At 37.0% G+C, this 12,252-nt stretch overlaps 2 protein-coding genes across 2 annotated transcripts; both read left to right on the forward strand.

Moving 5' to 3' along the window:
* Positions 1-278: 278 nt before the first annotated feature.
* On the forward strand, positions 279-935 carry LOC141588556 (uncharacterized). Its single transcript, XM_074409992.1, has one exon. The coding sequence runs from the start codon at positions 279-281 to the stop codon at positions 933-935; it is 657 nt and encodes a 218-aa protein (XP_074266093.1).
* A 5,576-nt stretch (positions 936-6,511) lies between these two features.
* LOC141588557 (uncharacterized) lies at positions 6,512-7,732 on the forward strand. The gene is made up of 2 exons (XM_074409993.1): positions 6,512-6,870; positions 6,970-7,732. The coding sequence occupies exons 1-2, from the start codon at positions 6,512-6,514 to the stop codon at positions 7,730-7,732; spliced, it is 1,122 nt and encodes a 373-aa protein (XP_074266094.1).
* Positions 7,733-12,252: the final 4,520 nt, after the last annotated feature.

Genomic DNA, 12,252 nt, shown 5'->3' on the forward strand with positions numbered 1-12,252 from the left:
TGTTACCTCGCATTAAGGTATTTGTGTGGCAACTCTGTAATGACGCCATCGCCACAAAAGGTAACATTGCTAAAAGGATAAGTGCAGCTGAGGATGTATGCCCGATGTGCTCGTGTAACAAGGAGACTAGCCTTCATGTGGTGTAGGGTTGTAATTAGGTTGGGGGGATTTGGGACGGGCTGGGGATTGAGGTTTTGAAGAAGGTCGGGTTTGAGAGGGTGAGGGAGTGGGTGGAAGCGGTGGTGAGGGAGCCGGGTGTTAGCGAGAGTGTGACTTTCATGACTGGTTTATGGGCTATATGGGAGGCAAGAAATAAAGTGGTGTTTGATGGAAAGCAGTGGAGTGTGGACGCGGTTCTAAGGCGTGTGCGTGAGTTGGTGGAGGAGATGAGGGAGGAAGGGGCTGGTCGAAGGGAGGTTGAGGAAGAGGTGGTAATAGGGAGAGGATGGAGGAAGCCTATGCAAGGGTGGAATAAAGTGAATGTTGATGCGGGAAAAATGGAAGGGTTGGGGATGGGGTTAGGAGCGGTGTGCAGGGACGAGGAGGAGGGAGTGTTGTGGGCAGCAACGAGGCAAGAGATGGTGGATCGAGAACCGCAATTGCTAGAGGCAGAGGCTGTTTTGATGGGGTTGAGTGAGGCTAGACGGCGGGGTATGTTGAGGGTGGAGGTGGAAAGTGATTGCCTCGGAGTCGTGCAAGATTTGAAGAATCGAGTTCGAGGACGAAGTGATTTATTCCTTATTTACGATGAGATTTTAGTTTTATGTTCTTCTTTTATTCAAGTAGAGTTCTCCTTTGTTAAGCGTAATTGTAATAGGGTGGCACACGCTCTAGCTCATGTGGTGTCGTGGTCTGTTGGTACGCGTGTTTGGGTCGTGGATTTTCCTCAGAACATTGTTTTGTTGGCTGCGTACGATCGTGATAATATGAATTAAACCCTTATGGGTTTTCCTCAAAAAAAAAAAAACATACGACAAATTCCGTCTCAGAACAAATATAATGGAAAAATATTATACATTCGGAATAAATGAAATTAATGGATATAAGCGAAATAAATTACAAATCGGAATAAATAAAACTAATTACAAATAAACGAATTACGTAACTTTTAAAAAAATTAAATAATAATAAAATTACATATTTACGAGAAGGAATTACATTTAATTACGGGATTGAATTACATATAATGCAAATAAATTACATGCATAATTTGTGACTCAGATATGCGTACTTTTATTACGACTACTAATGTAGTGTATCATGAAATTTTTCAATTTTTAGAATAAGTTGCATATGTTAAAGTTGATTATTAAATTATATTTCTTTTATCCGGATGTAAAGTTTTTATGTATGCAGTGTTTTTTACAAGAGTAGATTACATTATTTTCTCATAAACCAGTGCATGTGAACACGTATTTGTAACAAATTTAAACATTAATTTTGTAGATCGTTGATTTAGACCAACTAGATAAGTACAATAGAAATGCAAAAATAAAATAAAATATACATCCAAAAACATTAATACCGACCCAAATACATACCCGTGGAATTTTGCACGGGTTTAAAACTAGTATATTGTTAATTGTATATGCGTTCAAGTCATGTTAAGCTATCCTTATTTCACTCAATATCTTGTAGATTTAAGAAAAAATAATTCACTCTTTTACGCCAGAAATTCTCGGTAGAGACATTTTCTCATTAAAATTTCGTGTGCTTGAATAACATGGAATTAAATGGATTGTAATTTGATACCATAGATGTATGGAGTTCCAAAAAAATTTCTAATATCGATTATTTTGGGGTTGTTTTATTATTTTAGATACCCTTTTTACTTTAAATTATAATGATTTTAGTCATATATATTTAAGTAGAGAATGGTGTTGTGAAAACACTTATTTAAAGCAATTCTAAAGTCTAGCGAAATGCTTATACCCAGGGGAGCAATGTTCAACTTCCATGCTCTGATTCCAAGATGAAGAATCAATATATGCATAATAGATAGTTAGATACTCCCTCCGTTCCTGTGATATGTTTACACTTCAAAGGAAATGTAAACATATCACGGGAACAGAGGTAGTACATAGTATACTCTTCTATGACTATATTTTATGATATTTATATAATTTCAATTAAATATAGTCTTTTAACTAGTTTTTTTATTGATATGATTTTCTCCTTTCAATTAAATATAGTTATTTAATATTGAGACGTAACTTTGAGTAATATTTTTTATAAAACCCTTAATGCTTTTACCAATCCTACACTAATCATGAAATCACCAACCAGACCTTCAAATAACATGTTAAATAAATTGACTTGAAGTATAAATGATCTGAACTACTATCATAAAGTTATGAGAAGCATCCTACAATAATATAACAGGAATTCAATCAAAGCACCTTCCTAAATCTTCATGCCTTAATTCTTAAAATAATATTTCACAATACAATCCAAGTCTTTTTAACTATTTCATTCACTTACATAAATGTTGAAAATATGAGCTTTTTCTTCCGGCGAGGTAATCTATTATGATTCCACCTTGAAACGTCAAAATTTTCATTTAATTTGACTTTAATCAAGTTGTATAATAATGCTTACTTTATAATACTACAATCGTCCACTTATGCCATATCTGTCTGCACAGAAAAAATATACCATCTCCGACGGGTATTTCGTTCCTAACCTGTACATTATTTTTTTGTTTTCATCAATAAAGTAATTCTGGGCAAATACAAACCTCCACCCAACGTTCCCAGTATCCCTGCAAATAAATCTCTACCCTCCAATGGCCCTTTCGTCGTCGTCGTCGCCGTTGTTGTTGTTGTTGTTGTTGTTGTTGTTGTTGTTGTTGTTGTTGTTGTTGTTGTTGTTGTTGTTGTTGTTGTTGTTGTTGTTGTTGTTGTTGTTGTTGCTGCTGCTGCTGTTGTTGTTGTTGTTGTTGTTGTTATTGTTGTTGTTGTTGTTGTTGTTGTGTCGTTGTATAATTTCTCGGTTGATTCCGCCCGCGCTGCGCCGCCGTCATACTTGTCATTGTTTATGGTTGCTAAACAACCCTATCTGCCCTGTTGCTTCGGCAACCGCCACCGTCATCGCATCCCGCTATGATGCCTGATCTAAACCACCACCACGTCCATCACCGGCTTCTCCAACTCCGCCTCGAGTTCGCCCAGAAACCATCCCTACCTAACGGGCCGGTGATATGACTTCGTCGCCGTTTACTTTAGTCAAATTTGACGTGTGCTTTATTGGGTTTAGTATTATTGTTTTTATTTTGTTTGTAATGTTGAGTTTGCTTCGGCCCTCACAGTTACGGTGTTTCACGAGTTTGCCTCGACCCTCATGCACCATTAATTTTTTTGTTTATCATATAGTCGGTATTTCACGAGTTTGCTTTGGCCCTCGTGCACCTTGACGTTTTAGTTTTTGTCTCACGAGTGTTTCGACTCTCGTGCACTTTTAGTTTAATTTGTGTTATGAGTGGCTCTTCTAGTGGCATGATCTCCGACAAAGGCAAGGCACTACATCCGGTTAAAGCGTCAAAAAACGATCAACTCGGCTCCTCTACGTGGCATATCAACAACTTTCTCTTTTTTTTTTTAGTCCAGTTAAAGTGTCCATTTAACTACCGCTTTGACTGAGAGGGTGTATTAGAGATATTAGATAGTATAAGATATTAGGAAAGATATTATTATGTGTATCATAATAATATCCTATCTATCACATGTCATTTATCTCTCTCTAAAATCTTAGAGAGAGAGAGTCCTCTCTAAAGTAAAAAAAAAATCCAGAAAAAAGAAATGGGTTTAAAGATTATCTATACTCTTCTACATACCTATTCTTTAATCACCACTTTTTTTAGACATCTTCTTTCAAGAAGATAGTAGATTCTCGTATAAGTCTCATATTGGAAAAATATTCAGCCTATCAAATTGCTTTTCTCCTTCTTAAGGATTTGACTTTAATTTGCTCTTCATTTTAGTCTAGGAGAGCATTTTCTCAGTCTTATATCTTAGTTAATGAAGGCTTAAATCAAGAATTTAATAGCAATATTTTTAGAGTTAATTTCATAAATTGACTAAATCATTATTTATTTCTTTAGAATAACTATATATGTTTATGATGAATGTGTATTGAAATTTTTAATCCTTTTTGAATTTATAACCAGATTTGAATTTTATTGGGGTTTCTTTGTTCCCCTTGCTGCCCTCGTTGGTTAGTTTTCGTCGTATTATTTTGTATGTTTTCTTGTGTTTATCTCTTATGCAGTCCACTGGTCAAGATACCAGCACAATACCCGAATCCACAGAGTCGTTATCCTCTTGATTGATAATTGTACAAGGAAGTAGAGGCAATTTTTGTCATTTTGTTGGAATTCTTGACAAGATGATGCAAGTGCTGCACATTTGTTGATTATTGGATGGAACAAAGCCCAATTTTCTCAATCTATACGATCATTCTGAACTTATTTTTTATTTCTTTTTTCGGGTTTTAGAGAATGTCGCACTCTCTCGGGGAGAGTCTCCTTCTCTGTACCCTTTATTTTATGATTTCTTCTTGACAAATGGAAATTACCGTTCTCATCCGCGAGGATGGTATAGGTTGGTTTATTATCAACCTAGTTTATTTACCTTATAATAATAATAATAATAATAATAATAATAATAATAATAATAATAATAATAATAATAATAATAATAATAATAATAATAATAATAATAATAATAATAATAATAATAATAATAATAATAATAATAATAATAATAATAATAATAATAATAATAATAATAATAATAATAATAATAATAATAATAATAATTTTTCGGCCTCTCTCTTCTTTCTCTGTCTACGAAAATTCTCTCAACTCTGCGACGACGAGTGGTTCACTCATCCTTCGTTTTGAAGGCCCGCCGCCATGTCGAGGGGCCGCCCGCCCAAGATTCAGGTCTTAGCCTGTAACACGCGATCTAGTGGTACGATTGGGGGGACTTTAGGTGATGGGGAAGGCTGTTCTCGGACTCCTGTTTCTAGGGTTTCCACTGGTGTTGGCGATCTCTGTGCTCCTCCCTCTAGGGTAAGGGTGGCTCAACAGGTAACTTTTGTGCCGGTTATTTCACCTCATGTTTCTGGTACTTCTAAACCCAACTCTGATAGGGTTACGGTTGAGTCTGGTGTCCCTGCTAAAACGGCTCATGTCCCTAATGCTACTGGTCCTACTAAGAAGCCTTATGTTCAGGCTTTAAAGTCTTCTGGTAAGGGTATGTCGTTATCCTTTGTTAAGGGTCTTGATAAGGAGGTTACTTTAGAAGTCGCTGATATTGCGTCTGAAGTGGAATATTGGAGTACTACACTTGTGGGTACAGGTATGGGGCGTCAAACCTCCATTGTGGAACTTAATTCGTTGGTCTCAAAACACTGGCATCATATTACTACCCCTGAAATCTTCTATTTCTCAAAAGGATGGTTTTATTTTAGATTCCTTTCTACAGAAGACATGACAACAATTCAAACTGAGTCCTGGAATGTTAATGGTTACCCACTGGTTTTTAAGACTTGGTCCCCAAATATTGCTGAGGAATTAGAAGTGGTCTCTACTGTTCCTGTTTGGGTTTTATTTCCAAACCTAGACCATTGCTTCTGGTCTCAAGCTGCTTTGAGTAAGGTTGCTAGCTTTATGGGTAAGTCAATATGTGCTGATGAGCCTACTAGTACAAAGAGCAAAATAGCTTTTGCTAGGGTCTTAGTGGAGGTGGACTTATCTAAAGAGCTTCCTAGGGGGATGACACTTCAAACTCCTTAAAGAGGGACAGTCCTGCAAAAGATAGAGTATGAATGGTTGCCTCATTTCTGCCATTCATGTCATAAGATTGGGCATACTCAGGATAGATGCAACAAGAATAAGCCAAAGAAAGTTTATCAGCCTAAATCTAAGGAGGTGGTGGTTGCAGCTTAACCTCAGGATTCTCCTGCTAAGAAGGATGCTGAAGGGTTTGAAGTGGTTCAGACTAAGAGGAAATCTACTGAGTTACTCAATCTCTCTGTTACTGCTAAGCTGGATAGTCAATTTTCTGTGTTGGCACCTACTGAGTCAGTTACACTGCATTTGGAGGTGGAACATGAGAAGGTACATGCTGGGTTTGAATGTGGGCAATTTGTGGAAATAGAACCAGGGGGAGTGTCCCCCCCCCCCTCCCTCCCTCTCACCTCAATGATCATTTCTTCCTGGAATGTGAGGGGGATGAATGATCCTCTAAAACAACAGAAGGTTTTAGAATTCCTTAAAAGGAATATGGTTGATTGTGGAGCTCTTATTGAAACTCATGTAAAAATTACTGCTGTTAAGGCTATCTATAATAGAACTTTAGCTAAGTATAGTATGGTTTCTAATTATAATTATCATCCTGGAGGTAGAATTTGATTTCTGTGAGATCCTTCTGTGGTTCAGTTAATTGTCTTGGAGGGAGATTCACAATATTTGCATTGCTCGTTAATGCATCTTACTACTCAGACTAGAATGGTTATCACTTTTGTGTATTCTTTCAATAGAGGTACTGAAAGATTGGATTTATGGCATTCTCTTAGGCAGCTCTCCTCTACTCAGTCTCTTCCTTGGCTATGCTTGGGAGATTTTAATGTCTCTCTTTCTGAGGATGAGAGGGTGGGGTATGCTGCTAGTGAAAGGGATATGCAGGATTTCAGGGATTGTTTGTCTTATTGTAGTCTTGTTGATCATCCTTATTCTGGTGGATTGTATACATGGTACAATAAACAAGTAGCTTCACCCAGATGGGCTAAGTTGGATAGACTGTTGGCAAATCCAGCTTGGTTTCTTCAAGTTCCTAATTCAAATGTTGTAGTCTTACCTGTTGGAGTGTCTGATCACACCCCCTTTGTCCTGACTGTGGCCTATTCTATTCCTCAACATAAACCATTTAGATATCTTAACTGATGGGCTTTGTCTCCTGATTTTAGCTATGTTGTTTCTCAAGGGTGGCGGGTTGGGCAACTAGGGAGTAGGATCTTTACTCTATTCTCTAAACTTAGGTATTTGTGTGGCTCTCTGAAAAAGATTCACTCCAATGAATTTGCTGGGTTATCTGCTAGGGTTCTTGCTTCAAAAGAGGAGCTTACTGCTTCTCAAAGGGAGCTCCAGTCCTCTCCTCTGGATCAGCAACTGCTTTCTAAGGAGAAATCTGCTTTGGGTGCCTATATTAAGCTTAAGGAAGCTGAACTAAGGGCCCTTGCTCAAAGGGCAAAGGTTACTCACTTGCAACAAACTGATGATAACACCAGATACTTCTATGCAAGTATTACTGCCAGGAGGACTAGGAACACTGTTGGTGCTATTGAGGACATTCATGGGAATTATTGTGCTGGTCATACTGAACTATCTCAAGCTTTCCTTGCTTATTACCAGACCTTGTTGGGCTCCTCTGAGGAGGTCACCCTTCTGCCTTCTCTTTCTTCTCATCATATATTGACTGCTACCTCAACATTGGATGTCATGGTTACTTCAAAAGAGATTGAGGATGCACTATTCTCTATTGATAGAAATAAGAGTCCCGGAGTGGACAGGTACACCTCTGGTTTCTTTAAGGATACTTGGGGTGTGACATGGTCTGATTTCACTGCTGCTGTTCAAGAATTTTTTAGGAAAGGGACTATGCCACGAGCTGCTAATTCCACCCTAATTGCCCTTATTCCTAAATGTGACTCTCCTAGATCTGTCACTTAATTTAGGCCAATCTCTTGTTGTACTGTGTTCTATAAAACAGTCAGTAAGATTTTAGCTAATCGTATGAAGTATGTGCTGGGTGATATTGTTGGGTTAGAGCAAGCAACATTCATTTAAGGGAGAGACATGTTTGATAACTCCATGTTGGCACACGAACTAGCTTTCAAATATAATAGGAGTATCCTATCTCCTAGGTGCATCCTTAAAGTGGACATCAAGAAAGCCTTTGACTCTGTTAACTGGTCTTTCTTGGGCAAGTGCTTGACTATGTTTGGGTTTCCTCATCACTTTACTAGATTGATAATGGCTTGTGTTACCACCTCTTACTTTTCTTTGAACATCAATGGTTCTGTTGAAGGTTATTTCCCTGGGAAGAGAGGTTTAAGGCAAGGGGATCCTCTCTCCCCTTACTTGTTTGCATTATGTATGGAAGTACTCTCAAGACTTCTTAGAAAGCTCCCAACACATCCTGGCTTCTCATATCATCCTAAATGTGTTAAAATCAATTTAACATATTTGATTTTTGCTGATGATCTGTTAGTGTTTACAAGAGGTGATCTCCCTTCTATTCAAGCAGTGGATAGATGTCTAAAACAGTTTGCTGCCTTCTCTGGTTTGCAGGTTAACCCAATGAAATCAAATCTGTACTTTGGTGGTGTTCCAGTTTCAGTTAAGAATCTTATTCTTGCAAGTACTGGATATGTGGAGGGAGAGATGCCTGTGAGGTATTTGGGGATTCCATTGTTCAGCTCTAGGCTTACTCAGAAAATGTTTTCTCCCCTTCTGGATAAAATCAGGGATAAGCTATCTTGCTGGGCTAATCACTTAATATCCTATGCTGGGAAAGTTGTACTCATCAACTCTGTTATTTTTGGGTTACAACATTTCTGGGGATCTAGTATGCTGCTTCCTAAGGGCATTGTTAAAAAAATCAAGCTAATGTGTAAGAATTTCTTATGGGGGATTGAGGATGGACATAGACGGATGGTCTTTAAGAGCTGGACTGGGTTTTGCCTGCCTAGAAAGGAGGGTGGTCTTGACGTAAAGGAGATTTTAAGTTGGAACAAAACTGAACTATTGAGCTGGGTCAGCAAAATTGAACTTGACTCACCAACTATCTGGGTTAAATGGATTAAGGCCTATGTGTTGAAGGGTGTGGACATTTGGGATTTCCAGCTGACTCTGCCTATTTCTGGGGTTGGAGAAGTGTCATTGCTTACAGGGACTGCTTGCTTCAGGCTACATGAGATAGATTGGTGGCTAAATAGTTGCTGGTAGCACCAGGCTACAAGAAGCAAGCTTATGAGCTGCTTAGGATCAAAGGCTCTGGTTTTTCTCCATATAATTTTTTTGATGAGCCCTTGGTGTATCCTAAGCATGAGGTTATAGGCATCCTGGCTGCTCAAAACAGGCTCCCTACCATTGATAACTTATGCAGCAGGGGTTTGTTTCTTGTTAATCGCTGTGCTCTTTGTGAGCTTCAATCTGAATCCAGTTCTCACTTGTTCTTTGAGTGCTCATTTTCCAGAGAGGTTTGGCAAGCTATTGCAACATGGGCTGCTGTCACTCTCACTGATAGATTATGCTCTATTCTACGATGGTACAGAATTCATAATAGAGGACGTAGCATGTTAAAGAAATTCAGGAGATGTGTGTTAGTATGTGTCATCTATTGCCTTTGGAAAGAACAGAACAGAAGGGTCTTCCATGGGGTTTCTTCACTTCCGTCTGAAATTATATGGAAAGTGAATTACCAATCTTCCCTTCGAGTCAAGGGGCATGATACTCTGATTACTCAATTAGTTCATAGTTGATGTAGCCTCTCCTTTGTTTGGTTTATTGGGTTTTTAGCTTAGGTGGCTATACTGGCCTACCTTGTAGATGGTTCTAGGATCTGTAATCTATCATTATCTATTAATAATACGATCCTAATCTTTCTGCAAAAAAAATATAATAATAATAATAATAATAATAATAATAATAATAATAATAATAATAATAATAATAATAATAATAATAATAATAACAATAATAATAACAACAATAATAAATAATAATAATAATAATAATAAATAATAATAATAATAAATAAATAAATAATAATAATAATAATAATAATAATAATAATAATAATAATAATAATAATAATAATAATAATAATAATAATAATAATAATAATAATAATAATAATAATAATAATAATAATAATAATAATAATAATAATAATAATAATAATAATAATAATAATAATAATAATAATAATAATAATAATAATAATAATAATAATAATAATAATAATAATAATAATATCCTATAGAATATAGGAATATTCTTGGATTATCTTTCAAGGCAGTCTACTATATAATGTAAACGACTTAATAATAATAATCACGTCATTCAGTTATCTATGTAAACATGTTCGTATGATTATTAATTGTTTACATTCTCTTTTACTTACTTTGTTTCGCTTGCCTACTAGTTTAGATAGCCATCTCAACCCAAACTAAATTGTGACACCCTAAGACATAGCTACTTGCAATCGATAATTTAATCCAATACCCGTCCCTTGGGATCCGACCTTTACTCACCACTCTACTAAGGCGTCGTTGCCGGGGATGGTGTTTAATGTTATCATTAATTATTTTTAGTTGTGTTTTTCTTTACCTTGAGGAAGAGCATTTCCTCAAGGTATTTCTCACCTTTTTCTCTTAGTTTACTTTGCAAGATGGATCTTATAAATTGTTGTGTAGAGGATCATGCGAGTTCTACTCTCATCAAAGACCATTTGAAAGCATTGGAGGCCTTGGAAGCAAGTGAGGCCAAAAACAAACATTGGGCATTGGAAGTAGACCTTCTTGAAGCCGCTCTAGACAACAAAGAGCTCACTTATGATCAATCTATGCGGATAAATGACATTCTCAAGGAATCATCGCAATCCACTAAGGAAGAACAAGCAACCAAGGTAGAACATGTAATGAGGGTGGAATGTGTAATGGAGGTGGAAGATATTCCTAATGAACCATCAAAGATAAAAAGTGAGGTACAAACCCCAATTATAAAACCCCATTCCCCCTAATTTGAAGTATGCTTACCTTGATGAGTCTAAAACCAAACCCGTGATTGTCAATGAAAAACTTGATGATAGTCAATTGGAAAGTTTGCTTGGTGTGTTGAAAGAACATGAAAAGGCTATAGGTTATAGTTTAGACAACCTTAAGGGAATAAGCCCCGACTTTTGCATGCATAGGATTCATCTAGAGGACGACCATAAACCTACCATCCAAGGACAAAAGAGACTAAACCTCCACATGCAAGAAATTATAAAAGTGAAGGTTATGAAATTCCTTGATGCGGGAATCATCTACCCTATATCAGATTCCTTGTGGGTTAGCCCCGTTCAAGTGGTACTGTGACACCCTTAAATTTAACGTTATCTAATTACTTAAATTCTACAGAAAAACTGGTAGGATATGTTTGTAATTGGTCCAACTATATAAAAACCTGTAATTTCAAAAAAATTTCTAAACCAATCACAACATTTCCAACATTCCCAAGAGGCGGGTGCCAAAACCTGCAATGCTAACGAACTAACTTACATACATAGCTAACGATTAGAAAATGTAATGATACAAACCCAAAATAGAAAAGGGAGACATATGTCCCTTCAAATTATATACAAAACCAAAAGTTAAAAGGTTTACTAATAGAATAGCCAAAACTAGGTCCAAGGTTCCTTATGCTCACTAGCTCGTCTGTGACCCCAACAAAGCATCAACAACCTGTCAATCGCATTTTATACAAACACGAAAGCCACAATTCAATGGGGAGTAACTTCGAGTCCTCCCAGCCACGAATCGTCATATATAATGTAACATGTAATGAAACATGTAAACAACTTGATAAACCATTTACTTATCATGTATTCTAACATGTGAACTCTAAACTGACCAAACTAGACTATCATGTGAAACATATAACAAACAATAATCCAAACTTTATCAATTGTAACCGGCTTACATCTCACCTATTACAATTCATAAAGTCACCATACAAGAAAGGGCAATATATCAAAGACAGGCATAAGTTCTTAGCACCGTCAATAGTCACTTTGTAACTCGAGTCTATACCACGAGGTAGGGAAGGTAATCGAACCAGTATCTTGGCTCAGCGGTTAATATTAATAAAACATGGCCAAGACACAACACAACCCTAGCCTAAAATCTGCGCAGACCTAGACATGCGGATACACACCACCGCACCCAAGACCCACAATTTTTCTAAAACAAAGTGAGTACCCTAAGGAGTCCACCAAAGGGTTGGCTAGTACTTAAGCTGACCACTTACTATCAAAATATGTAACGAGGTCATGCCCCAACTTGGATATAAATCCACTAGTCAGGAACCCAAAGGCTATCATGCAGTGAACATATACTCGTCAAAGACTATAAAGACCTATCTATGATGAAGGCCGAAATACTCACCTAGGACCTAGTCCCAGCTAGTCCCAGCTTGAATACTTT

The sequence above is a fragment of the Silene latifolia genome, chromosome 6 (genome assembly GCF_048544455.1).
Source record: "Silene latifolia isolate original U9 population chromosome 6, ASM4854445v1, whole genome shotgun sequence".
In the NCBI taxonomy this organism is placed as follows: Eukaryota; Viridiplantae; Streptophyta; class Magnoliopsida; order Caryophyllales; family Caryophyllaceae; genus Silene; species Silene latifolia.

Bases quoted from the DNA above. Each gene is read 5' to 3' on its own strand.
- LOC141588556 (XM_074409992.1), top strand. From the start codon at position 279: ATGACTGGTTTATGGGCTATATGGGAGGCAAGAAATAAAGTGGTGTTT.
- LOC141588557 (XM_074409993.1), top strand. From the start codon at position 6,512: ATGGTTATCACTTTTGTGTATTCTTTCAATAGAGGTACTGAAAGATTG. The intron at 6,871-6,969 runs GTCTGATCACAC...TCCTGATTTTAG, and splicing joins GTAGTCTTACCTGTTGGAGT to CTATGTTGTTTCTCAAGGGT.